The following is a 27,019-nucleotide window of genomic DNA, read 5'->3' on the forward strand; positions in this document are numbered from 1 at the left end:
CAATTATCTGTATTCCTAAAGAAACAGGAATTTTCTTTCTGGAGCAAGAATATCAGTCTCCTATCGTTCTACCCTCCTGAATTTATGCATTTCAATAGCAACTAAAAACTTCTCATCCTACCACACTCCCCAAATAGAGGGCTTTCCTTCTGTCCCAGCTGGACGTGGCAAAAATAAAAAATAACTCACCAACGGTGATGTGGTGTAAAGCAGCTGCCTTCTCCCCGTCATTAATTCCATTTGGCTGTGGTATCTGCAGAACATAGGCTGGATAAAGACAAAACCACCCTGGTGAATTTTTATGGTTTCTTAGGTCTAAGAAACATTGCATTCACAAGGAAGGAAGAAATCAAGTTTGGGATTAGCAGATGATAATTTTTCCAGCGGTAAACACAATCATTAGTCATCAGTCAGTAATATAAAACTTCCTTGGTAAACCCTTGCTGCTATCGACATCTGAATTCCATTTACAAACTTAATTTTTCCCATCGCTAGCAATGTCAGCGCGGCTGGCTGTTTTCTCCTTCATTTAAGGAAAAAATCACTTTTTATTCATAGCTTCCAGATTACATTTTCTGAAAAAGCAAGTGAAAATTGCTATTATTATATTAAATAATTAAATAATGCTTCATCTAAGGCAGAGGCTGCGAAGTGCAATCAGGAATACAAATGCATAACTAGCCATAATGATGTTTGTTATTATTATCAGCGGCATAACCACAGAAGAGAACGCAGCCCTTTGTATTGCGTATGTATAGGATTTATAGGTGACAGAGAGACAGTTAAATGGAAGCACTTCCCTCCAGCGTGAGGTGAAGCAGCCTGGTGCATTGTGTAGAGCAGGAAGAACGACTGGTAACTCATGAAGACCATCAGAAGAAAATGAATGTGCTTGTTTAATGAACTGCAGAATAATAAATCACATTCTAGCAACACACGGGTATCACAGCAAGGGGGTCCCTTTGGGAAGCACACTACTTACCAAATTCATAAGAGTGTTTTAAGATTAATAAATAAAATGACATTTCAAAGTATGCCGAAGACATAAATGTTAACAGAGTTGTAAAATATATACTTATATTTTTGTTAAATACGTTAACTATTAATAAAAAACATGCATTATCCATTTTAACCATACAATCTTCAGTACTCGGTCCGTACTGTACGTAGTTAAAAGCTGTATGTTCCATCGTTGCTGAATTATTCACAATAAGAAGTTCATTACTAAAGATATAATCACAATAAGTTCATTATTAAAGATATAATCACGATAAGAAGTTCATTATTAAAGATATAAACCATCTGAATTTATGCTAGGGAGAAATGTAGTCACTGATGATACGCTGGCTTGACAGCGCAGGAGAACTTAGATGGCACCGATCCAGCAAGGTACTTAAGCAAACGCACAATTTTAAGCATTTATGTAGTTGCTTTGATTGCATTTGGATCGTTTACGTACACAAAGTTAGGTACAGGCTTAGGTACCCGCCGAGGCAGAGCCCCGGCAGCCAGGCGGACAGCGCCGGGTGCCGTCGCGCTGCCGCGCCCGCCCGTCCCGACGGCGGGGAAGCCTCCACAGACGCGGTGGAGAACTTCACGGCGATCGAATCCTCAGCCTCCCCCTCGACGCCGTCCCCGAGGGACGGGACCTGTGCCAACTTCTGACGCGATTACCAGTCTCACAGAGAGACGTACGACGTCAAGGTAAGGAATAGTTTCCTCAAAAAGGCGGCTTAACGATTTTTGGACCTTGGAAGTCTCTTCCATCACTAAATGTATCTCGTTTGGAAACACAGCCACCAAAAACGTGTTTGAATCGCAGCAACGTCACGAACACGTTACTTTTTATGGGTGATGGGTTCCAGCCCCGTGACCACATCAGGTTCTCCCCACTTTCCCCAGGAAAACGAAAGGCTGCTGGGCAAAGGCAGCAGGCTCGACTCTGGACAACACTGCTAGCCACCAAAATAATCTTGCGGTTAAGACATCAGAGCTAATTACAAGATCAATAACCTAATTACCCCTACACCCCTAGATAGTGGCATTGAATCCTCGCCATACTGCCAACCTACGGCGCCTGGTGGGTCTAAGACGCCACGAGCGCCACCGAAGGCGGCCAATTCCACAGCTACAGGTGAAGCCAACGGCAACGCGGGCCACAGGTGGGGGATTTTGGCTGGAGACCGCCGACGCCAAGGCCAGCCGCCTCCTCGCTCGGCCGCGGCGCGGGGGGCTGCATTCCCCCCGGCCCCGAGGGGCCTGGCGGGGCGGCGGAGCCTCGCTGCGGGCCAGCTCTGACGGGGGCCGGTGCGGGGCGGGGGCGCCTCCCGGGGCGGCGGGGCGGGGGCCCCTCGGGGCCCGCTGAGGAGATGGCGGCGGGCGCCTCGCGCAGGGCGCCGCTCCCGCCGCCTGCCCCGGCCCCGCGCGCTCGCCGCCGCCCGGGGCGGCCGCCGCTGAGGGGAGGGCGCGGGGGGGGGGGGGGGGGGCGCGGACCCCCCCGCGTCATTTGTGCTTCTGACAAACTTCGTCAGGGCCAGGGCAGCGGCTGCGCCGGCCTCCCGGTGACGTCACCGCGCCGCGCGCCAATCCCCCCGCCGCCCCGCGGCCCAGAAGGAAATGACGTCACCGTATCCCTCCGCCGGCCAGGTCCCCTTTTTGTGTGTGTGTGTGTATGTGTGTGTGTGTGTGTGTGTGTCCGTGTGTCTGCGGGCGCTTCGCGCGTGTATCAGCCCGCCGGGCGGGCTTTTTTTTTTGTTTTTTCCCTTCCCCCTCTCTGCTCTGACGGGGGGTGGCGGGGGGGAGACACACGCAAAGCACGGAGCCGCCCCCCGCCAGAACGTACGGAGGGAGCGCAGAAACAGAGATAATTCCTCCTCCTCCTCCTCCTCCTCCTCAGCATCGCGCTCGGGGCTCCCGCGGGCTCATGCCACCTGCCCTCCCCTGCCGGTCGCCTCGCCCGGAGAGCGGCGGAGCCCTTTAAGAGCGAGCGGCCGCGGCGGCGGCGGCGGCAGAGCGCGGCGGCGGCGGAGGAAGGTGAGGCGCTGCGAGCCCGTTATGTGGGGGCGGGGGGGCGTGCGGGGAGGGGGGGCGGCGCCGCCGCCGGTGGGTGACCGTTGGAACCGGTTCGAACCGCCCGGGTCTGGGGGAGAAGGGGGGGGGGGTGGCGGCCGGGCCGGAGCGCGCCGTACACAAAGCGGCGGCGGCGGGAGGAGGAGGGAGGGCTCGGGGCTGCCGAGGCGGGGGACGGGGAGGAGCCGCGGCGGCGGCGGTTCCCGCTGGGCGGCGGAATGCCGCCCCGCCGCCGCTCGCCGGGGCGCTGAGGGGAGGCGGAGGGATCCGCGCACACCCCCCTCCGCCGGTGGGGGGGGGGGGGGGCGCGGTGAAGCGGCACCGGCAGCTCCCTCCGCTCACCCCCCCGCCGCCGCACACCCCCCCCGCCGCCGAGCGGGGCCGCCCCCCGCCGCTGGCGGGGTCGCCGTGCCCGGGGGAGGGGGCGGCCGCCTCCTCCCCGTCGTGCCTCCCCCTCCTCCTTTTCCCGGGGCTGGTGCTGGGTGGGCGGCCATGTTGGGCACGGGGATTATTTTTCTGTCTCTTTCTTAGCCGCCACAATACGCTGAGGGTGGGTTTTGCTGGGCTCCTCTGGAGAAATGTCCTTTCTGCCCCTTTGTAAGGGAGGGTGACGGTGGGGGGAGCCTCTGCCCACCCCTTCAGAGGGCGAGAGCCCCCTCGGCCTGCGCCTTCTCCGCCTCCACGGAGCGGTTCCCCCTCGGCCTTGCCGCCTGGTCCGAGGCCGGGGGGAGCTGGCCCTGCCGGCCTGCCCCTCTCCCCAGCGGCTTCCCCTGGCCCGGGGGTCTCCTTGCCCGGCCGCTCGCTTCTCCCTTCGGTGTCGTCCTCTGGTGACACGAGCGGCCTCAGTGCCGGGCTCCCTGCCCGCGGCCCCGGTCAAGGGGCTCTTCCCCAGCACGTCTGCCTCGGTGTAGAGGGGGAAATGTTCTTTTTATTTGTTTCCCTGAGCTTGCAGGCCCTCTCCCTTTGCTTCCTCACCTGCCCCGTTCCCTTACACTGACACGAAACCTTGGATCGCTCGCCACCCTTGGCCAGCGCCTTCCCCCCGGTAGGCAGCGTGCCCCTGGCATACCTGCTCGCCCGCCCCATTGCTGGGCCAGGAATTCAGCTTAGCAGGTTCTTCTGGAGCAGGACTGGGCTCACTGAAAGACTTAAACGGAATACCCCGTGGCTGATTCTTCTGGCTACAGATATTAAAAATCAGATGTTTGGCGTCATCAAGACGTTTGCCTGGCCCTTGCTGTGGTCCTGCTCCTCCGCCTGTCTGGGGAACCCGGGCTGCTGCGCTAGGGCATCCTCGCTCTCTGCTCCTTCCCCTTGGCTGGGATGCGACACGAAGCATGTGTGGAGATGACGGAGAGGCATGAAGCCTGCTGCCCAACACCCTTGCAGAAAACACGCAACACATGACAACACACACAGCTTTATTTTTATTAACTTGGCAGCAGTTGCAGCTGTCACCAAGACATACCAAATGGGGCAGGAGTGAGTGATCGAAAGTGGGGGTAGAGGGTCGGGGGGATCTGTTGCTTCTTTTAGGAAATACTTTGCAAGGATATACAAATTGCGCATCTTCCCTGCTCTGGTTCTCCGTGTACACTGTTTCATAGCTTCAGGTTGCTGCAGTTGTTAATTTTTATCCGTGAATGTGAAGCCAAGCTTACTGGATGCACATCTTTTTTTCAGTCCCATAATTATTAGCGTGCCTAAGGCTGTCCTGCAGGGCTGCCTGCCCAGAGAGCCTGCTCTCCCTTGCCGCTTTAAGCTCTGTCTGGGTGCGGGGTTCTGCACACGTTGCTTACAGCTGGTCTTGTGTTTGTGGATCTACACGGTTACGTTGTTTGTGTGCACCATCCCCACAGCTGCTTAGATGCTGTCAGAGAACCTCCGACTGTCTTCTGCGAGTAGACCTGCATCCACGTTGACATGAGGGGGGTGCTCCATGCTGTCTCCTCACAAAGGAGCCCGTTGCAGAAACGTTAGCTGCAGACACGCTCTTGGACGCTAGAAGCTTCAAGGTAGTCCCGTGCTCCCAAAACACGCCAGCGGTGTTAAGCCAGCCTGTAGACACAACTAATCAGAAAGCCGTTTGTTTTCATCACTCTGCAGCTCAAACTTTAAGGTAGATAACAATCGTTATAATTGAGTGTGTAATAATACATTTTAATTAGTAGGCATCACACACTTCAAAGCCTTTAATAAAACATATAGGACTTTAAATGATAGCATTCATAGGAAATGCTTTTTGAAATCATTTCAGTACCCCGCAAAGTCAAGTCAACCACATCAGTCAACAAAAAGTAAATTTACCTTGGCCCGAAGGATGTAACTGTTGAGCTCTGGCATTCAGCTTGCGCAGCACCTTTCGCCTCCCCTCTCTTTCGGAGGTGTTGCTCGTGAGGAGCAGCCACATAAACAGTAATGAAAACATCATCCGATATGTATTTTCATCGCTTAGATTATATCAGCTTTAGGCTGTGCCGGTTAGTCATTAAAAGCCACTGAAGAGCATTATCTTTTTTTCAGGGCAGGGATTGCAGCATGTCTTGACAGCAGAAACCTTTATCGTAGGATTCATTTGCATTTAATGTAACCTCATCAGGTTTCTAGGTTCTTAAAAAGTTAAGATACGTTCCTTGCTGTTAAGTACACGTTCTTGAAAGTAAGTGAGAAAATAACTAACAAGACAGCAGTTGTGTTGAGGCTGCGCGTTCACCCGGGGAAGACGCGATGGAGAGAAGAAGTGGCCATTGAGAAGGAGAACTTGGACAAGAGAAGTTGATTAATGCATTTATTTCCGTCCTAAAGCACGTGTCGAATCATCTCCTCAAGCTTATTTGTAGGTCTCTTAAAGATAGACCCTCAATCTTAGATTTTAGATTTTCTTTTCTGGACTGACAGGAGGGGAGAAGGTTGTTTTATAGTTGGGGGAAAGGTATGGATAACATTATAACCATGCTGCGATTAAATCTTCAGTGGCAAATCTAGACCGGCATAAGAAGTGACAAACCTTTGGCAAGAAGGATGAAGAAAGTTTATGTGCTCGGTGCTAAAAATGTCATCTTCTGGGATGTGGTTTGCGCACAGCCTACCTCTGCCTCTCGTTGCGGGGCAGAGCAGCCGCGTTCCCTCGTTTCGGTGGGGTCGGTAGGACGCAGTGCGCCCCGGGTGTGTTTCCTCCTTCCCCAAAGCCCGATTGCCAGCCCACAGCCTCTTCTCTCCGGGAGCTGTTGCAGAGGTTCCCTACGCAGATCCGCTGCAGGGACTTACTCCTTGTTCTGGGGCTGCTTTGTGCCAGCGCTGGCCCAACTGCTCTGCTGCCAGGTGTGGTGGCATCGGCGACTGAGGTGGAAGCTCTGTGCGAGAACTTGCAGAAGTCACCTTTGCACTAAAATTTGTTAGCTGTAGACTTTTGGAAGATGCAAGGCCCATCTTTAAAGTTCGTAAACTATCCCCTCATCATTCCCTCAACTTTATTCAGTCCTTCATCGCTACCAGTCAGCTGTAAGCATGAGTTCCCCACTGGAGTCAGTCAGGACTTTTTTCTTTAAAAAAGAAAAAAAAATACTGGTATGTGAATGCTGGGTGCTAACACTTGGGTTGATTCTCACTGCATATTCACTTGGGGTTTTTTGTGTTGTAAATTTGCACGAAGATGCATATTCTCTTTTGAAAATGTGAATAAAGCTTTAAATTGGGATTCGTGAAGGCTTGGTGATATCTTTTAAGATTAGGATATCTGTTACTTAAAATTACTGAATTTGCTACCCATTTTGCGATGGTCAGAGCGTGAATGCGTTTGCCCCTGGAGCTCGTTCCTGCCTGGAGAAAGGCAGTACGGGCAGCTCGGGTCCGGGGGAGCGGGGGGTGGGAGCGGAGGTTCCCGGGTCCTTCGCTGCGCTGTCGGAGCTTCCCGCAGTTGAGCCACGCGAGGCTGACGAGTTCTGCCTTGGTTTTCCATCAGCAAAGTACGTGGCTGTGTTCGTGCCTCTCTAGGTGACATCGTGTTGGAGGGAGGACGGTGTGAAATTCCGGGTAATTGTCTCCGTCCCTCCTGAAATTCCAGGTGGTAGTAGTAGTCTCCGTCCCTCCTCTTCGTTCCCTCTTCAAACAAAATTCCGCTTTTTGCTTTACCAAGTCACCTGTGTCACGGAGTACGTATTTATTTCTGACCTGCTAGTATGCCCTTAAGACTGATTGTGTTGCAGATGATTTCACCCAGTAGGCAGAAATTGGGCCACCAGCGGTGCCCTGACAAGTAACGATTTATTTATACATTTTTTTAATTAAAAGCCTTAGAAAGTGAAGCTCATATAGCAAGAGTAGCGCATCCCATCATCTGAATTTTGAAGAACACTGTGAACAAGTCATTAATTTGAAGTCCTTTTTAAAAAGAAGAGTGCGTGTGTATATACAGCATATGTATGTCATAACTTGTTTGCTTTGTGTCAAATAATATCAAGCTGTGAATGAAACTGTAAATATATAACCACACATCTTTTAGAGATCACTTCAATGAGATGCAGCTGCCTTATTCTGCAGCTGTCACGTAAAACCTGCTATCCACAGGTGCTTTAGATAATGGAAAACACTTGGGACCCGATTCCCTCTGCTTGCATCACTCGAAGCCGGTGAATTTACTGAGTTAAAACTTGCATTGTGGTAGCCGAGTCCTTTGTTTGCCACCTCATTTAGGTGGAGAAACTGGGCTAAGTGTTTATTTTGTTTATTGAGATGGTTTTGAAGACCGAAAGTGCCGGAGATCTTTTAAACCGGAGTACAGCGTTTTGTCCTTTCTACCTGTTCCGTCATTTGCTCTTGAGAAAATAATGACAGGCTGGAGGGATTATATCTGATCTCTTTAACTGTGTGAAAGTGGCTCGTTGATAAATGCATTTGGATCCTGGATTCCAAATTTCAGTTGAAATTACAAGGGAGAATTCCCCCCCCCGGGTGAAACAGGAGAAAAGAAAAGGATTTCTCCTTTTCTCGTGACCGGGTAGCCTGTCTAGTTGTATGCAAATAAAAAATCTTTGTCGTTGGATTTCCCCCGGTAATGGTGGTCACGTTGATCAGAGAATGTAATCAGGTGGCCAGCCTTTGAATTGAAGAGTTACAGGGCTGTTGGCTTTTTTCCCCTGTATGGCAGCAATGAGTATGAACCACATCAGCGGACAAAAAATGAAGGGTCTGTGTCTTGCAGTCGTGCCAGTTATTTGTGTAAAGCTAATATAGGTTGGCTCTTCCCCTGAAGGTCTTCTCCCATTTTCCAGCTAAAGGGGAGAGAAAATACCTTTCGGTCTGAAAGGCTTTATTTCTTGCAGTGTGTCTAGAACACTCTTGTAATTTATTTTTTTTTTGTACATTTTTTTGGCATCCATATTTTTTCAACCAAGCATCTGCCAACTATGTGCTGAAAAGCTAAATGTAGAGTATTTATCATTGGGATTAATCATTTTATTGAGCAAAGGCTTCCTACATACAAAAATATTCAAGATCAAAGCTTTGAAAAACAAAGCTGTTACATTATAGAAGAGAGGAGACATTTTCTTAGTTCAGTTGATATGAACAGATGAAATACTATGCGCATAATGTAAGTTAGTGTCAAAAGAAGCTTGTAAGTACAGTCTCTTTAGCATTTTGTCTTTGCATCTTTTGAATAATTATGAGGTGTTGAATAATTTTATTTTTTTTTAACAATGTGTGCAAAGACTTCCTCTGTAGTTCTAACCTTCCTGGGTAGACGTGTGTGCGTGCTTTAATTAATAGAGCAGGTTATTTGTCCTGACTATTTATAGACTGCCCATCGCTATAGCATTAAGGCACTGTTGCTTGTCCGGCGTGGAGTAATATGATTCCAGACAAACAGTTACTGTTGTGAGCGTCACCGGTTTTGCCAGCGAAGAGAAGCTTTGTCCTAGAAGCTTCACGGAGGATTTTTTTCTAGATGCTTCTGTGAAGGATGAATATTGAAAATCATAGATATGTAGTTATTGACCAGTTGTAATGGCTATCCATTCAAGATCTTAGTGTCTCTCTCGTATGAGATTTTGCTTGTTTTCACTAAGATCTTGTCATTATAAAAAAGTTTATGTTAACAGGCAGAGAAAATAATATTTAAGGCTCTTTGATTCCTGCTTTCCCTTGCTAAGCAGATCTCTAGCATAAACCTGTACTTCAGAGCTTCATTTCTTGGAACCTATTTTCTTGCCCTGTGTCATTTAGAGATTATTTTTGTCGTCTCCCCCCCCCCCCCCCCCTTTTTTTTTTCTTTAACAGAACAGGAGGAAGTTTGTGTTCAGTTATGTGAACAAGGGCTGGGCATCTTGAGTTTTATTTCTGACTAGGCCACTCACTGCTAGTAGAATCTTTGGCAAGTCACTTAATTTCGCTGAACTCTGTTTCCCACCTTCGAGATAAGGTTAATAAAATTTTTTACACACTGCAGGTTTTATGTAAATGAGGAAGCGAGTAATGTCTTTGAAGCGTGCAGGTAATGGGTGCTATGGAGAATGTGAGCTTTTTCATGCTTAACGTAATACACTTCGTTAATTGTATATTAGGATTATTACAATACTCTGATTTCTTTTTTTTTTTTTAAATATACTAATGTAATTTTGTTTGACAAGTAAGAGGCTTGATTTTTTTTTTTTTTAAATCAGTTGGCTATTTTTTCTCATTGATTAGAAGACATTTTACTAAGACTAGTTTCAGGCACACGTTTCTGAAAAGTTTAATGGACATATTTGAACAACTGCTGCTTTATACAGTATTTATGAGCAGGAATTTGGATGCGTTAAGTTGGGGTAATTTGGTTTATGTGCTGTATTTATTAGTAATGTTTTTTGTATTCAGCCAGATGAAAAGAATTAACTGTTACGGGAGTATTTAATTGCTTCCTATGGCAAAAGCCTCGGTGTCAACAACGAAAGTATGCTTGCTGTTTTGTAGTAGTGCAAAAATATCTGGTAGTATTTTTGGAGCCTCAGATGTCCCCAGCAAGACATGCAATCTGCCTTGCTTCCCTGCAGTATGTATACCTTCTCCTACAGATCTGTCCGTTCCAGGGGCACCCAGACCTGGCAGTCTCAGGAGTTCCTCGGACAGCCTGTTGCAGTCCTTCATCCTTATTCCTAGAAGGTTTTTTGGCGTTTAAGTTGGAATCTTCTGTTCTTCAGTTCGAGCCCTTCGTTTCTTGTTTCCATCGCAGATGTGGAGAACAGACCGCTTCCTTCCGCTTTGCAATAGCCTTTTACGTATCTGAAGATCGTTGTGCTTCGGTAATCTCCTCTACAGATGGAAAACTCCGGGTCATTCCATCTTCTCTTGAAGATCCCACTTTCTAGCTCTCTTGGACTCTCTGGTTGGTTTAAGTCTCTCTGAGTTGTGCTCCAGGCAGTGTTACAGCGTGCAAAGCACGGCCTCGTCGTGTTGCGTGCGGAGCCATTAAATGTCCCTTTGCTTGCTGATAACCGGCTGGTGGATCCGCTGGCCGACTCGGCAAGCCCGAGCTGTTACTCGGCTCAAAGCGCGCGCCGGGAGGGTGGGCTGAGAGTGAGGAGACGGCGGCCGTGGAGACGCGCTTGCGTCTCTGGACAGAACACCAGAGCAGCTTGGGGGCCAGCTGCAAGAGGCAAGGTCACTTAAAGTTCCAGCAAGCGTACTTTTTAGGCTAAAAGTTGACTGAGAAGGACTCGAAATTCTCTCTTGTTCTACTTGTGTTCAGAGAGACAGGATTCTTTATGCTTCCCTTGTAAAATCCCCATACTGGATAATATTTCTCCACCAAGAGTTTTTCCTGATAGCTGAACGAGCCCACAACCACCCTCGATTTAAGCCATCTATTTAGGTCCCCGCTAAAAAGAGACTAAAAGAGGTAGTCTTGGTAGGAGTGAGTTATTTGAGAGCTGGGTTGGACTTTGAGGACTCTTCGTCTTTCAAAGGCCTTCATAAAAGAAGGGCACATCCAATTTTGTAGAGATCGAAAGTGGAATTACACAGGAATGTTTTCATTTACTGTATTGTTTGAGATTCTGCATTGTAAATACACAACATTTTGAGGCACGGGGATGGCGATATTAAACAAATATTTCAAGTTGGCAGTATGTGTGACTAGGTGTAAACCAGCTTAGCTCAAAGTGCTGCTGCTCTGTGTCCTCGTAGGAGCGATGGCAGGACTAGCCCTTCAGAGCTGCGTGCAGGAGAAGACAAATGACTTTTTTACTCTCTTATCGATATGAATGTGACGGAAGTGGGGAACAAAAGAAGATCAGCTACCAAACATGAGTGGCACGACGGGCTGCCTTTGAATGTCATTTTTTATGTTATTCTTAAAATGAATGTTACTGTGCTTCAAAAGCATAATTGGGAAGTGAGAATTACATGTATTAGTATAACCAAGCATAGAGCTAAAACGAGTATTTCTTAGTAAAACACCATCATGCGACTACAGCATCGCAGTATGAGCTCTGAGAATGCTTTTTAGACAAACGCAACACAGAAAAATGAGAGTCTGAGAGGCTGTCTGTATCTAGGGGAAAGCAATGCTATGTGTTGCTTCAAAAAAAGGGCTGGCAATTTGGATTTGGCAAACAATAACAAGTTTTCAGGGTTTGGGTGGTTTTTTTGAGGCTTACCTGGTTAAGACAGATACTTCGGATCGGCATTTGTCGAAATTTTGTTTTGGCTTCATGTTGTATTACAGGAAATTCCTGACGATCGTGCTTTTGCATTTCACAGCTAGTGTGGCAAACACAAATTAAAGGCTGCGTTTGCAGAAGGTGGTTGCACCCACAGCCTTAGCAGCCACTCCTGTAAATCCTGGCTGTAGGCTGATTTACAAACTGAAGTTTATAGCAGATTGAGCATTTGTTTGGCCAGAATTATGACTGTGTTAGGATAAGAAGGGTAGACATAGCGTAATGATATAAGACTCATAATTTAATTGCTCTGTGGTTACTTAATCCAGCTTATATTTTAAAGCTACATCTCCTCTAGTTTTTCAACAGTGAGCTAATAAATGTTACTCTGTGCTTAAGCCTCCTGGTCATCACTGTTTTCTGTGGCTATTGAAAACACAGATTGCCTGCACATGAGTTGGATTATTTTCTTGCTTGTCCCCTATTATAAGCTGTTTATTTTGGCCAGTTTGTCTCAGAACATTTCTCATCAGATTTTTATGGCTGTCAAGCGGTAGTAGAGATGACAAAACGCAATCGTAACAGTCTCTTTTGCCACCCAAATGTAATCAAGAGCAAAATCCCTTCTAGACACCTTGATCCCCGTTCACTTACAGTACAGAACTGCCACTTGTTCTGCTCGCCAGCCTTTCTAGTGGTTGTCAGTACAGGGGAAGAATCAACTCTTCTTTTACTGTAACCCAGGTGGGAAATTAGGAAATTCAGGTTTTGTCGTGTCTTATTTCCTATAATAATCCTTATTTCCTTTAAAAATGCCATTGAGCTTCTAGAATTGGTCATAGTGGTTAAAGACTCCTAAATGTCTTATTAAGGAGAATTAAAATTTTGCATAAGCGTAATTTATAAGTGAAGTTTAGAAACAGCCAAATCCTGAAACAAGGCAAGAGTAGGTCTGGGAGAAAGCTCGTGTCAGCACCTTGGCTTCGTGGCCTGTAAGTTGTCAAAGCGTGATTGGAAATGTGTGCCTGTTGGTTAGATCTCAATAAGAGCAGTGAAAATCAGGTTTTTGGAGACCTTTGGTGGCAACTCTCCCGCCTTCTGAGAAGAGATCTCCTGTAGGACACTTGAGACACTGTTGATAATTGTGAATCATCTTGGTTTTAATTCTGGCTTGGTGGTCTGAGTGTTTAATTGAACTCGTAACTTTAAACACATCCAGATTTATACGTCATTGAGGTCTAGATTAGATGCAGTCCCAGGATAAAATACTTCACTTTCGCTGTAGGCAGATCCATAAAAACTTGTGTTCTGTGTGCAGTGGCGCTCAGAAAGGCGAACAAGTGGAAAGATATGTAAATAGTGGAGCAAAAAGTACCACTGTGAATTATAATGTTGTAAGGTCGTTATATTAGCAGTGACGCACCCCCTGCTTTGCGATTGCCTTTGTTTCTGCTTCCCTGTCTCACAAAGACGTAGCCAAAATAGAAGTTTTGGAGATCGGTGGCAAGAACAGGAGAGACTTCTTCACGAGGAGAGGCAAAACAGGCTGGAATTGGCTGTTGTGTCTTTTCTCTGAAAAATATGGCAATGGTTATACCCAGTAACGAGCAGTGTGGAGAAGGTAAATCGGGTGCTTTACTCCGGAGATCAAGAGAACATTCGCTTGAGTTGAAAGACAATAACTATGGATCTAATTGCAGAAAATCCCTTCGTTTTTTTTGGTTTTTTCTCCCCTTGAACTAGTTGATAATTGGCTGTCACATTCCCTGCTACAAGGAAGATTAGGAGCTGGGGCTGGGGGAGCGGGCAGGGGTTTGATCGGAGGGGGCGGCTGAGGTTAGCTGAGGACTGCTCGCACGTTTGTGCACGCATTTTTTACTCGTTTAAGCTTGGATATTCAACCTCTGTCACGTGTGTTGGCAGTAATCCTAGAATATTCAAAACCACGAACAGAACAAAAAACATGGTTCTTCCTTCTTTCAGTTGCAGTTATTAATTTATTTAAACGTACTGGGGTTTTGGGGCGGTGACTTCTGATTTCAGAGCTGTTAGGTTGGCTTTCTTATGCAGGGGAGGCAAAACCACTGCAATTTTAAGTCAAAACCAAGGGGTTTCAGCACCAGCTTCACCAATTTATCTGAAAAGGAAACACAGCCTATTAAAGTAGGATGTGGAGTCGATTTTTTTTCTTTGGAATACTAGGAAATAAGAACATTGTTCATATTTCTGGCGTTAGAATTTTTCTTATAATGAGACTTTTGCTGTCCGACAAAACACAGTTTTCCAATAAAGGTTTCTCTTCTTTTCCCTTTGCAGGATGGCGGACACGGACCTTTTTATGGAATGTGAGGAGGAGGAGCTGGAACCATGGCAGAAAATCAGTGATGTGATTGAAGATTCTGTTGTTGAGGATTATAATTCAGTTGATAAAACTGCTACGGGTAATTAACTATTTTAGTCTAGAATTATTCCTGTTATCGGTGTTAAAATTAAAGGGAAATGGCAGTGATTGCTTACATCCTAGCCAGTAAGCAGTCTTATTTGATAGCTAAAAAACCTGTTAATGAGTCACGTAACCAATTTCAATTTCTCCGTTTGTGCACAGCGCTTTGGGTGCTGGGTAGAGCTGACACGGTGGTGCTGCTGCACAAGGCCAGCTGTCCTGTGAATAAGTAGTTTAGGAGGCAGGAAACTGCTTTTTTTGTCTCTGTGCAAGAGAAGTAAGATTTTTGCAGGTGTTGGAAAGGGTGGCCTGTTTGAAAAATGAGAAGGGAAATTTGGCTAAGTTATTCGCGTTCTACAGCCAAAGTAGTGGTTTCTTAAAAGTGGAGAATGGATAATTTACATAGAACATGATGCTTTTTCTTTTACAAAGGGCTTCGGTATGTATTAGCGTTCAGTGGTGAGTGACTTTTGATCCTTCTAGCAGTTCTGAAATGAGTGAGGAAGTCGGGTACTTGATTGGTGAATTGTATTTCCTGTGACTTAACTTACGTAGTCAAACTAGTGAGATTAAAACTCGTTTATTAGTACTTATTTAACCTGTGATTTGATATAATCAGTTTCAGTTGGGTTTTTGTGGGTTTGTTTGTTTGTTTCACCTGTTTTCTGCAAATGGAAAGATGTGTAACCTTGATGTTCAGTGTTTGTGTTCAATGCGCAGGTCAGAGTATGTTGTTATCCGCTAATTGTCTCAAATAATGAGAAATTTGGACTCAAAAAAGCAGTAATTGCCAGATGGGAGGCTTCATGTTTTTCAGATTCTGTATAATCATTCCATTGGTAATGGAGCCCCAAGTAAGGAAAGACCCAAGGATGGTGCTTGCTGACTGTTGGTTTCTGTTGGCGTCAAGACAGGGAGTTGGGCCGTTGTGCGTATACCTGTCTTACCCAGATTGAACCTTGGTGATGAGCGTTTCACAATTTGGGAGTAAATGAAACACAACTATACTAAGAAAAACCTTTTATTCGTGGTCCCTTTGGTTCTTGCCGCACGCTTGAGTCTGGTGTGTGGAAAGAAGAATTCTTACCCCAGTTATGTGTGTGGGTGAAGTAGACTGGCATGTTTAATAAGTTAGGCTTTTGTTCAGCCATTTCAATTACCTTTTTCTTGGTCAAGATCAAGCAAAGCAGCAGCTTAATATCTGGAATAGAGATGGGTCTGCGTCTTGTTGTAGGCCAGGAATAACTAATGGTGGTGATTCAACATCTCGCATTTCTGACTGTGCCATCCTAAGCTCTGCCCTAGTGTGAAGTGCTGCGGGAGCGTTCTTGGTGGTGCTGCGAGCTCCTTGGCAGGAGCTGTTCCACACCGCTCGTGGTTATACGCAGGGTGTTTGTGGAAGTATTCCACACTGGGGGCTTTGGGAGGCTCGTCGATATTTGGAAGGGAGGAGAATGAGGCTGTCTCTGCTTCGGGAAGGGGACGCTTCTGCTGCTGACTGCTGTCGCCTGCTTCCCCTGGCCTTCCTCCCAGGGAAGGTTTACAAGGAGCTTCCTTTGAACAGTATTTAGAGGCGTCAAGGTAGGAGGGTGTTGGGAAGGACAAAGTGATTCAGTTATAGACGGCTTGGAATGGACAGAAAACTAACAGTGGTCTTGAGTTCAAGTTGAATTTCTCTTGCTTGTGCCATTTGAAAGAAAACGCAGAACTAAAGAAGCTGGAAGTGAGTATGGACTATTGTACAAAGCTAAAAATGTTACCTAGTGTGGCGGTACGGCAGTACAGCCAAGCAGCGTGCTAGTACGGTGTCTCTACAAACAAATTGTGCTTTCTCTATTTTTTTCTCAATACAATTATGCCATTCCTTTCTAGCAGGGTCAGTGAGTCTGCAGCCCGTTTCTGCCCCTCTGCCAGCTGTTGCCCATGCATCCGTAGGTGCTAATCTCTCTGCAGCCACGTCAGTCAGTAGCAGTGGGGCTCAGAATAGTGACAGTGCGAAGAAGACGCTAGTGACAGTATTTGTGAACAGCAATGGTAAGCAGAAGTGCCTTCAGGATTTAGAACGGTTTGGGGTGCAGAGGGGAAATGTGAGGCTCGCTTGCGGTCACGCTGCCGTGTGCTGTGAGCACCTGAGACTTCACAGGCTGAACAGGGAGGTGTCAGGGCAGAACTTGGATGGGAGTTGTGCCAAAACTTGCAGGGACTACAGGGAGTAGCAGCTGGTCGTCTTCGACTCGAAAGTGAATCCAGGGTCCTTAGACATCAGTGGAAGTTACCATTGGTAGTGTTGCCCTCCAGGTAAGGTACAAAGTGAAGGCCCTGACTACTCGGGGTCGCCCTGGTGCGTCGTGATGTGTTTTGCAAGAGTAGATGTGTTAAACTGGTGTGTTGGCCAAATTCCAAGGTGAATATTTCTGGGGGTTTTTGCTATTAAAGGGTGTTTGTGCTTCATTTTGGAGATAGCTTAAGCAATCTCTCCGAGTAACTTAATATGCTGAAATATAAAGTGGGTTTAGGATTCTTGGCACTAAGGAGCTGTAACAATATGTTTGTCAAACGCACCTAAAAGTCATTGCATCGTTTTTAGTAAAATTTGATCAGACACACAAGTAACGAGCAAAATTCTGTACGTTATTTGAAACTGGTATCTTTGTTGGGAGTGTCTTAAAAGTATCTTGAACTCCAGATGTATTAGATATCACTACATAATACAGTTGTGATAAATATTTCATAGCTTTACTAATAAAAGTAAATTGAGACAGATGTTCTAAATCAATTACGAGAAATTAATAAAGGCTTGGTGATATCAGTGTGCTATAATTAGATGAATGGTTAAAAAAAAAGAAAAACGAGCGTGACTACTGAAAAAAATAATCTGCTAATAGTAATGTATTTATCAGTAAAATATTTATATGTTCTTCTGGCAAGTTCAAATATACCTCCTTAGAATCTGATACCCAAATGATTCCCAGATCCTATAAAAGCAGTGGGATTTGCACAGGAATCTAATTGGGATAGTCCGCGGTCACATCTTAAATTTGAAAGGATTGTGCAGAATCACAACAGTCTGAGAAACTTTCTTCTTTGTTCCTCTTATTTGTTTGTGTGTTCATCTCAAAAATAAGGGTCACGGTAAGCTCTGCAAACTAATCCAGAGCTGCAGCATCTGACTTGGAAATGTAGCGAGGAAGGTTGAAAAAGAAACCAGATCGTGATGGTTTTGCCTTCCCTTCTCGGTCCCTTAGTGCGTGGTCCGATTGTGCCCTGCATCCTCTCTGGGCTGCGGGAGCGTTAGAGGTTTCGGAGGATTGCACGTACTGCTGCTCTGGGCTAGCTGGAAATATTTTTTAGTATGTGAGGTACAGTTCAGAGGCACGCAGAACGGTTTTCCTCATGGCCTAGTTCCTTGCAGGCTTTGGAGAAACCTTTCCCTGAAAAGCCGGTATTGTGTTTCTAGACCTTAATCACTCTGGTCTGTACTAGGGGAATGAAGTCACAGGCACAGCTACCGATGATTGTCGTCTTGTAGGTGCTCATTCTTTTATTCTGGTTTGCACACAGAATTAGTGGTAGCCATTGGGGAACCACCACCTTCAGATTTTACTCCATGCGTTAAAAGCTGCAGTCAGGTAGGGATGTTATGTGCTGTGACTCCATCTATCACTTTCCATAGCCCTTTTTCTTTTGTGTCTCTCTTGTAGTATGTCATCTAACCATAAATCACTGCTGTGGAAGTGGCTTGAGCAGTGAGTGCAGTTTGCCGGGCTGCCTGCTCGCGCAGGAATTGCCCGGCCCGATGGGCTGTTGGCATCTTGTACCCCTGCAGGAACCGCCTCGGATTTGCCCTCTTCTCGTGCTGCGGTGTTGCGTGTTGGGATCTGCTTCTGCCCCACAGGGCGAGTCCGCATGCTAAGGAGGGTTTGTAGAATTTAAATCATGTTTAATCAGAGAACTGTTCTTAGACTGCTGAAAATCTCGGAGGTGTGTGTTGGTCTGCTTTGGAGGAGAGGAGGAGGGAAACGACCTTTACAGCCACAAGACACAGTTACTTTCCAGATAGGCAGAATTTATGACTTGGCAGCTTGGTCAGCTCTGTTAGCGCTGTCAAAAGAAAGTATTCAGCATCAAAGTATTCAACATCAGGGTGAGGGCTGTATGTTTCAGGGTAAGCTTGATGATGTGGGTTGTGTTTGTGTTTTGCTGATCTGTATGGGTGTGAGGAAGATGCTGCTGGTAGTGCCGGGTGTTCCTGGTCACCGTCACGGGGCCTTTCTCCTTCATTGAGTGGCGGACTTTCAGATGCTTCGGGATGGATGCTGTTAGGTGAAAAATACGGAAACGTGCTTGGTTTTGCATATCTCTGGAGCGCTTCAGTTTTTATGGTGGAGTAAATTCTCCTCTTGCTCGCGTTGATGCGGCAGAAGATAGCTTGGCCCGTTAACTTCAGGTCCAATACAAGCAAAATTCTTCAGCCTACAGCATGGCCTTTTCTTCCCCGAGTGCTGTGTTTGTCGAGTCACTCCCAGCTCGTATGACATGACTTTGACTTGCAGGGGAATCCTTTTTGGCTTGTTGCCAGCGAGGATTTTGAGTGGCAAAGTGCCACAGGGACATCTGTCACCTCTTCAGTCCCTGCAGTCTCTGCTGGCCCAGTAACTGAGGGTCACATCCCAGTTTAAGTTGTGACTATGTGGAACGCTCACGAAATGAGCCATGTCTGGAGCCATCCCAGCTTTCAGCAATCTGTTTTTTATGCTCATGGCTGTCGTCTCGCATTTTGTTTTACATTAATTAAAAAGACTTACAAGCTAGGGCTGAAAAAGACCCATTAAATCTATCCGTTCTCCCAGTGTAAGGTTTTGTTGGATTTTGTTTTGGTTTTTTCCCCTCTAGGATGTAATTCACTTATAAGCAAGCCTGGAGACCTAAAATTTGTCCTTTTCTTAAATAACAGCATCCATGTTGATATTACCTAACTTTCAAGATCATGCCTTAACAAACGTGTGCTCGAACCTCTTGTGAGGCCTACTGTCCTTCTTAACGTGGATGTACGCAAACCACAAGTTCTCCCTTGAATGAACAGAGCAGAAGCGCGTACTGGACTGGACAGAAATGACCCCATGTCCAAAAATCAAGAAACAGGATTTCCAAGCTAAAGATGGAAATACCTTTTAGCTTATCTTTTTTCCATCTTTCTGCTGGATCCAAATTTTTCCCTGCAGGTTAGTTTTAAAATGTCTCATTACTGGGACATAAAAGGAAAAATTACTGAAAGCTAAATATATTTGAAGTGATGCTTGGCCTAATTTTTTTCTTTCCTTAATTTTCTTTGATTGCTTTTAGCTATACCTGTATCCTACTCAAACCAGTTCGTTCTTATATTACTTATACGTGCATAGCTAGCTGGTATAATATATATATGTCTGTCCGTTTGCACAGAGTCCTCGTATCCAAAAAAGCACTGTTGTTGTTGACCAGAAAATGGGTGCCATGCGGCACATCAGCCTGACAGCTTGACTCCTTTTTAATAATTCCACCATCAGATAAAAATGTAACTTGCCTTCCTATAATTCTTTTCACCACAAGAATTGCAAAGTGCTTCTTGTCCTGGAAATACAGAAACTATAGAAGAAAACACTGCACTTACATTTAATACGCAGCAAACGCGTAACAGTATATGGTTAAGTCAGGTTAGGATGGGAAGTGAGAAATTACTCTAGTTGAAATTACTGCCTGCATCAGTGTGAGAGGACGCTTGCGGTGCATGCTTGCTCTGCATACTGCCCTGTGAGCCCTCTCTCCCCTAAACCGTATATAGTATTTAGTATCATTTTCCTCTCTTAGACTTGTTGACAAAAATTATACGTTTGTTTACATCAAGCTCAGCTAGCCTGTCATCTAGGGAGTGGTGTTACGGCAGAAGCTCCTCTTAGCTTTGCTCCCTGCGCTTCCCATGTCTTGAAGGCTATGTCTTGGAGCAGTGCTCGACCTGCCGTGCTTTCTGGAAGTGGATTCAGAGAGCACAGGAGCCGCCTGAAGTTGCTTCTCCTAAGAATGATGGAAGGCTCCTCAGATACCTACGAGTCTGTTCCCAGGCCCCAGTAATCCCTTACTTCTCAGGGAGCGTCCTGGTGAGCTGGCTCCACTTGGAACCCAAATCACCTGCCGTTAAAGCCTTACCGGTGTGTCCCTGCGTTGCTCCGTTTTGCCCCACAGCTGTCGGTGCCGGCTGCCGAGGGCCATTCGTCGGAGAACAAAGTCATCAAGGAATTGAGTCATCCCAGGCTTAGGAGTCTACCCTTCCTAAGCCTGAGAGGACCTTTATTGATGCCCAAGTGTTGAATTCAAAGTCTGCGTGTATGGTAACCTCTAAATCATGACGTGCTGACGCCAGTCCTACCCATTTATCACTGATTTTGATGTGGACGGTGTCAGTGGTAGGAGCCTTGGCACTGGCGGCCTCCTTAGCAATGGCGTGGTGTGCTCTACCTTTGAGGTCCCTATCTCTGCACCTCGCTTGTTCACGGTGCAGAGTAACTTATGGATGGGCTCAGCACTAGCGTTCTTCTCTAGGAAGGTCGCGCTGTTGTGAAGTGCGGATCATCTGTATGGGGTTTCTGGAGTATCAGATTAAAGAGGCTTTGTCAGTCCAACCTCTCCTGTGAACACGCAGGGCACATCCGACAAGAGTGGCTTCTCCTTTAGAGGAGAGCGTCTCTGCTGTGCTTAGTTGAGAGGGAGGATAAAGAAACTCCCCTTCTCCATGTCTACATTCTGCCTTCCTGGTAGTGTGCTGGAAGTCAAGGAGGAGTTCAAGAAGCATAGGAAGAGGCCTAGGATTTGCAAGGATCGCTGGACTAGATGGGCTGTTCAGGAGGCTTGCGTCATCAACTGGCATTTAGGTCTAAATCGCCCTCCTCCAAGAAGCCAATTAAGCCATTTCCAGCGAGCTACTTGGAAAATCGTACACTTGAGAGGCAGGAGGAGAAGAGAGAAGAACATAATTTGTTCTTTCCCAGCAGCTGATTTCTGCCATGGTCTCCTCATTCTCCCTAGATGAAGTAGTGAATCTATGCACATCTGTCTTGGCCGGTGAGTTTAAAGCGCTCCAGGACCAGTGGAAACCTTACAAACCTCCTTGGAAACAATCTAAGAGAAGTACTGCACGCTCTTGGACATGCTACTGCAGAAGGCTTGTCATTGCCACTTACGAAAGTCTACCAAAGCCTGAAAAAAAAAATTGGGCATACAACTGTGTCCATCCTGGCCACAATGAAAAGAACCTGCAGTTTCTGGTAAGGAATTAGAGTATTTATATATGCTTCTGCTATTGTTTTGTCTAGTAATGATAGCGTTTCAGGAGAGAGCACGGTGGCAGGAGCCTGCCAAGTCCACACTGAGAGAAAAGAGTCAAAACCATTGGACTGATTTGAGCAGAAGATCTTTGTACAGCTGGTCTCTGCTTTAAAATGGACTTAAACCCAAAGTCATCTTTTGTTTGTTAAACTAGTACAAGTCTTCCCAGATTATTCGTAAACTCCAGAGGAGTGCCAGAAGGAGCTGGAAGCCTGACTGTCACACTCCGCTTGAGGTTGCCCGGTGGCCTCTGTACTAACCACGAGGTCACCACAGCTTCAGCCTTCAGGATTTCTCACGGAAGGTCGAGCGGCACTGTCGGACCTCTCATCTGCAGTCACAGACTTTCAGCGCTTGGCAAGGTCTCCGCTCCTTGAAAGATTTGGGGATGACTGTGTGCTCCTTGCCAGCCAAGTAAGATCCTTGAGACACTGAGGAGAAAATGACCTGCTGATGCTCTGGATTTGGGCCTTCACCAGATACTAGGTGGGATGTAAACGTTCAGAACCTGATAGAACTATCCAAAGATTCTTTTTTTGTCTTTTCCTCAACTGCTCTGTCACTTCTCTTTGATAATCACCTTATTTTCAGGAGTGTTGTGAAGGGATTACCTCTCTGAATTTTTTTTAAGATTGCAAATCCAGTCTGTTTGTCTCTAGTTTCCATTCACTCCTTCCATCTTTTTCCTGTCCCTTTTTGGAGACCTTGCTTTATAAAACAGCAGAGGCTAGAAGCGTGTCCTCTTTTCATTTGGGATTGGAGGCAGCGTGCACTGAGGTCAGACAGTAGTGGGTTTGTGCTCATTGGTTTTGATCCTAAAGAAGAAAATGGTCAAAGGTAGGCTGCTAGCCTTCGTGACATCTCCGCGTCTCCATCCTCTGCCTCGGTTTGAGGTTATGTTTGCTGATGCTGCCTTTTTTTGTTTGTTTGTTTGTTTGTTTTCCTCCTCCCGTGCTCTGGGAGTGGGAACTGGTGTCTCTTTTCCAGCAGTCCCCCTGCCAGCTAAGGTTCTTGAAAAAGTGAGGCAAGATGCAGTTGTGTGCCTTGGATCTGAACCTTCTGGTGTAGCCTTCCATTACCCTACTGTTTCTGCCTACTGTAATCTTCATGAACACATTTGGATCGTGCAGCCTGAGGATTGCCAGCCAGGCAGCATCCAGACTGTCAGCGTAAAGCATCTTCCATTAAAAGAAGCTGTTTTGGCTGTGGGTCAGAAGATTTTGGCATGCAGCAGGTCTTTTCCTGGATTTACACAGTTACATAGGAAACATTTGCTGTTCGGGTACAGCAACCCTTTCCTCTAACATCAGCAGTTTCAGTAATGTTGGACCATTTTGTAACCCTGAAACACCCTGGCTGATCTGTCAGCCTCGTGTCAGCGTGCTGCAAATCCACGGTGGGAAGGTTCCTCTGGGGCTTCCTCTATCGCGCCTCCCCCTGCCGATTTGGAAGCCCTCTGTCCTCAAGGCACGGATTATAGTAATAGCGGGACCGAGTAGTGCGTAAACACAAATACATGAATGAGCTGAACTTTGTGAGGAAGAAGGAACTGAAACCCAAAGAAGTATCCTGCTCGTTTTCTGGAATTGAGTTTGAAATATTTGTGGCCTGATTTTTTTTTTTTTTTTTAAATGTTTTCCGCTCCCCCGTGATATTTGGAAAAGGTAACGCATTTCATACGTGCAGATCACTTGCTGTGGTAAGCTCCTCGCTGTCTTTAGACCTGGCCACATGTCACCTGTAATAGGCATTTGGGAGATGAAGATACAGTGACCATCAGAGTAAAAAGTAAAGTTTTTGCTAAACTGCTTAATGGGATAAGATTCATTTTTTTCCAGATGATGGTCAACAGCCTTAGATACCAAAACACCCTCTCTTTGATGGTCCCTTGCTCCCATCATATTTCCATCGTTTACCGTGCGAGAGTCAGGTGTGTACAGACATCGCCTCGTTTCCTGCGTAGCTTTGATTTATTACCTGAGCATCGTCCGTGCTGTGCACAAAGTGAGGCGGATTTCTGTGGAAAAGACAACGTGAGTCTGGCCATGAGTTAAAGTTGGTGTTGTCAGAGGGCGTATGAAAACACAGTGCGTGGGAGCAGAAAATCGCGTCCATCTGCCAGTGGACTGGCCACTGAAAGGGAACAACATCAAAAGTGCTCTGCTGAGCATCGTTGGTGTTCGTCGGTGGCAAAGGTTTGTTCTGTGTTCTCTGAACCAGTACCTTGGTGGCTGTAGACCATTTCATCCCATCTTTTACTAGCACGTTTCTTCACAGCCTCCTCCATTCTTCTCTTCCTTTTAATTCCTTCCTCATCTCCCGGGTGCCGGCAAACTGCCAGTAGATGGGAGACTCTTCCGATCTTTGCTTTGGTGTGACATTGGCCCCCAAGTTGCCAGGAGGAATTGAGCAATATTCCTGGGTTTGAATTGCCTTGTTCTGTGCAAATATTGCAAGTCTGCTGTGGTCGGCAAGTCACCGAGGCAGGCCTCCGTCGTAGAAACCTTGGTCTGTGCAGTTGGCGGTTCACAAAGCGACAGGATACCTTTTTCATCTGCAGGTAACGGAAAGCATTAGGTAACTCTAGCAGCGGTCATGGGATGTTAGCCGTCAGAACTTCACAAAGTGGTGTGCGTTTGAGGACAGGACCTCATGGCAGAGTGATTGGGCAGCTGTATCTATAAGCAGCAAGTCCGTATTAGAGCTGTGCAGGGAAAATCGATCAGGGAGATGCCCCTGGGCGTGATGGTGGGTAACGCCAGCGTTGGAGCTCCCTGACAGGTACGTTGGCACAATTGCAAGGAATCAAGTTACTGCCGCTTAGCGTAAAGTGCAAGTTATTGTCAAAAAAGCAAATACTAAATAAAATCCATTCGTGTAAAACACGGGGAAGACGTTTTAAGCTGAGTGGTTTTACTCCCAAACGAAGCAGGCTAGGAGCACCCGCGCAGCCGGGGTCTGGGCTGACGGGTGTGTCGGGCTAAGCTGCGCTAACCTGGCTGGTTGAAATCACGTCAGCCTGCTCTCGTACCAAAGAACTTGTGCGAAATAGTTCATGTATTGTGTGGTGTTAAGGATGTTGCGTTTAGCAGGTAGAACTACTGTCTCTTCCCTGTCATAACTTATTTCCAAGCAGGATGCTTCACCCTTGAATCAAGAGAATAAACACTTTGAACCATCATAAGATGTTCTTATGGCACAGGCTGCATGCATGTCATGACTTAAGTGTGATCCAGATGTTTGCAATCTTTTCTTTTTTTTTTTTTTTTTTTCTTCCTTCTTTTGTTAAAGTTTGTCTGCCACTTTGCAAAGGTTCAGTCCTCTAGTCCTCTTGCTAGCCGAGGATGCTGAAGATAACTTTGGGTTACTCCAGAACTCTTGTGACCTCCTGGTCCTGGTTAATTGAAGCCTTCGGCAGACTCCGGTGTCTCCGACAGCTTGTGATTGCGATGCTGTTCAGAAACTTTTCAGTGTAGCTCTGCCTCTGGTACACATCCTATGCCAGGGGTTGTCGTGGTTCAGCATAAGTTTTCCCAGTATCTGCCAGCAGGTGACTTTTTACTTAATGGTTAATGAGACTAGAAAAAAATATTTTCTTTAGCTGCTGTGGCTGTGTTCAAAGGGCACATAGGAGCCAGAATAATCAGTCTCTGGGGTTGCTCAAGGCTAAGGGATTTGAACACCTGGTTCCTAGGCAGCTTGGAAAATCCTAGTCTAAATATGAATATTAAAACAATATATAGAAGGGTTGGATAGTTTCACAAATTTACTTTGAAGACATGCTCTGGAAAACTCATTCAAATTCTGAAGACTAAAATTGCCAACTGAGTGTGTGTGAGAAGCAGCAGCCTTTTTGCCTGGCAGATGTGACTTTTGCTACGTTTCTGTTTTTCTTCCAGCCGGCAATCCTCTTGTGCAGCAAAGCGGACAGCCGCTCATCCTTACCCAGAACCCGACCTCGGGTCTGGGCACAATGGTAACTCAGCCAGTATTGCGGCCTGTACAGATCATGCAGAATGCCAACCATGTCACAAATTCTCCAGTGACCAGCCAGCCCATCTTCATAACAACCCAGGTGAGTGCCCGTCCAGCCAGGGTGGCTGAGACAGAAGCTCTGGTGCACTTGTCCGTGGAAGGCTGTGCCCTGTTAAGAAATAATCAGATGCCTGTTTCAGTTTTTCTTGCGTGCTTTAGTGCATGTTACACTGGAACTGGAACCTGTTGGGGTTTTGTTTTTTAATTTATGTAGATTTAGAAATAGCTCTGTTTGGAAATCGCTCGTGTCCCTAGTCATTTTGCGGTTGAATTTCACTTGAGAAAATTGGCCACGTTCCACCCCTCAGCAAGTCCTGTGGAGCCAGCACAGGTCTGATGGGACTTCACGCTCCCTCTCACTTGTAGCCTTACCTGACTCCTTGCTGTAGGTGGGTCTGTCCGCTCGGCGTGCGTTTGACCTGGCTGAACACTTAACTACTTTTTTTTATTTCCCTGGGAAATGTGCAGGTAAATTTTTTTTTTAAACATCCACTGGCTTCTTTGAGCATTTGCTAAGACCTGGGAGAAGATTTCCGTAGGTGCTTAGGGAAGGAGAGATGGAGAGCGGAGGCTGTGTATCAGCATGTTGTGAAGTGTAAGGAAGGTGGCCCTACTGTTGGGTAAGGTGCTGGCTGAGAACAGTATGGACTCATAGTTCAGTTGATCTATAGGTGATAGTGCTGTGGGGTGGGGTTTTTTTATTTGTTTGTTTGATTTTTGGGGTAGAAAGCTCATACTGAAAGTGCTTTGAGTATGCTCTGTATGTTAATGGTAACGGCACTGTTTGACTGCAGGGATTTCCCGTGAGGAATGTGCGGCCTGTACAGAACACAATGAACCAAGTTGGAATCGTTCTGAATGTACAGCAAGGTCAAACAGTTAGACCCATCACCCTCGTCCCAGGTAAGGACTGAAACAAGCCAAAGCCGCTGTCGTGTTCCTTTTTAGAGTACCAAGGGTTTAAAAAAAAAAAAAACAAACTATATTTCTAGATTTGAAATCTGTATTTCTCCTTGTCGTGGTTTAACCCAGCAGGCAGCTAAACACCACACAGCCTCACCCCTCCCGCAGTGGGATCGGGGAGAGAATCGGAGAAAAGGTAAAACTCGTGGGCTGAGGTAAAGACAATCTAACAGGACAGAAAAGGAAGGGAAAATAATAATACTGATAAAAGAATATATAAAACAAGCGATGCACAATGCAATGGCTCACCACCCGCTGACCGATGCCCAGCCAGTTCCCGAGCAGTGGCCATGCCCCGCCGGCCAACTCTGCCCAGGTTTTTTGTTCGACATGACATCGTATGGTGTGGAACAGCCCTTTGGCCAGCTGGGGTCAGCTGTCCGGGCTGTGTCCCCTCCCGGCTTCTTGTGCACCCCCAGCCGCCTCGCTGGCAGGGCAGTAGGAGAAGCTGGAAAGTCCTTGATTCCAAAGTCCCAGCCCACGAGCACCCCTCTTCCTTCCTTTCAAAATCTCCCCA

At 46.6% G+C, this 27,019-nt stretch overlaps 1 protein-coding gene across 12 annotated transcripts in view; it reads left to right on the plus strand.

Annotated features, from left to right (window-relative positions):
• Positions 1–2,632: 2,632 nt before the first annotated feature.
• POGZ (pogo transposable element derived with ZNF domain) overlaps positions 2,633–27,019 on the plus strand; it is a 37,865-nt gene continuing 13,478 nt past the window's right edge. For 3 of the 12 annotated variants that reach the window (XM_082332842.1, XM_082332848.1, XM_082332843.1), the window contains exons 1-5: positions 2,633–3,033; positions 4,929–5,188; positions 14,022–14,146; positions 25,404–25,579; positions 26,334–26,442. In XM_082332842.1, the coding sequence (XP_082188968.1) occupies positions 14,023–14,146; positions 25,404–25,579; positions 26,334–26,442 (409 nt within the window). In that variant the 5' untranslated portion in view covers positions 2,633–3,033; positions 4,929–5,188; position 14,022. Of the gene's footprint in view, positions 3,034–4,928; positions 5,189–14,021; positions 14,147–21,936; positions 24,286–24,795; positions 25,055–25,403; positions 25,580–26,333; positions 26,443–27,019 lie in introns of those variants that run through there. The other 9 variants (XM_082332846.1, XM_082332849.1, XM_082332851.1 and 6 more) reach the window with 9 other exon arrangements.

The sequence above is a fragment of the Platalea leucorodia genome, assembly GCF_965183815.1.
Source record: "Platalea leucorodia genome assembly, chromosome: 24".
Taxonomy (NCBI): domain Eukaryota; kingdom Metazoa; phylum Chordata; class Aves; order Pelecaniformes; family Threskiornithidae; genus Platalea; species Platalea leucorodia.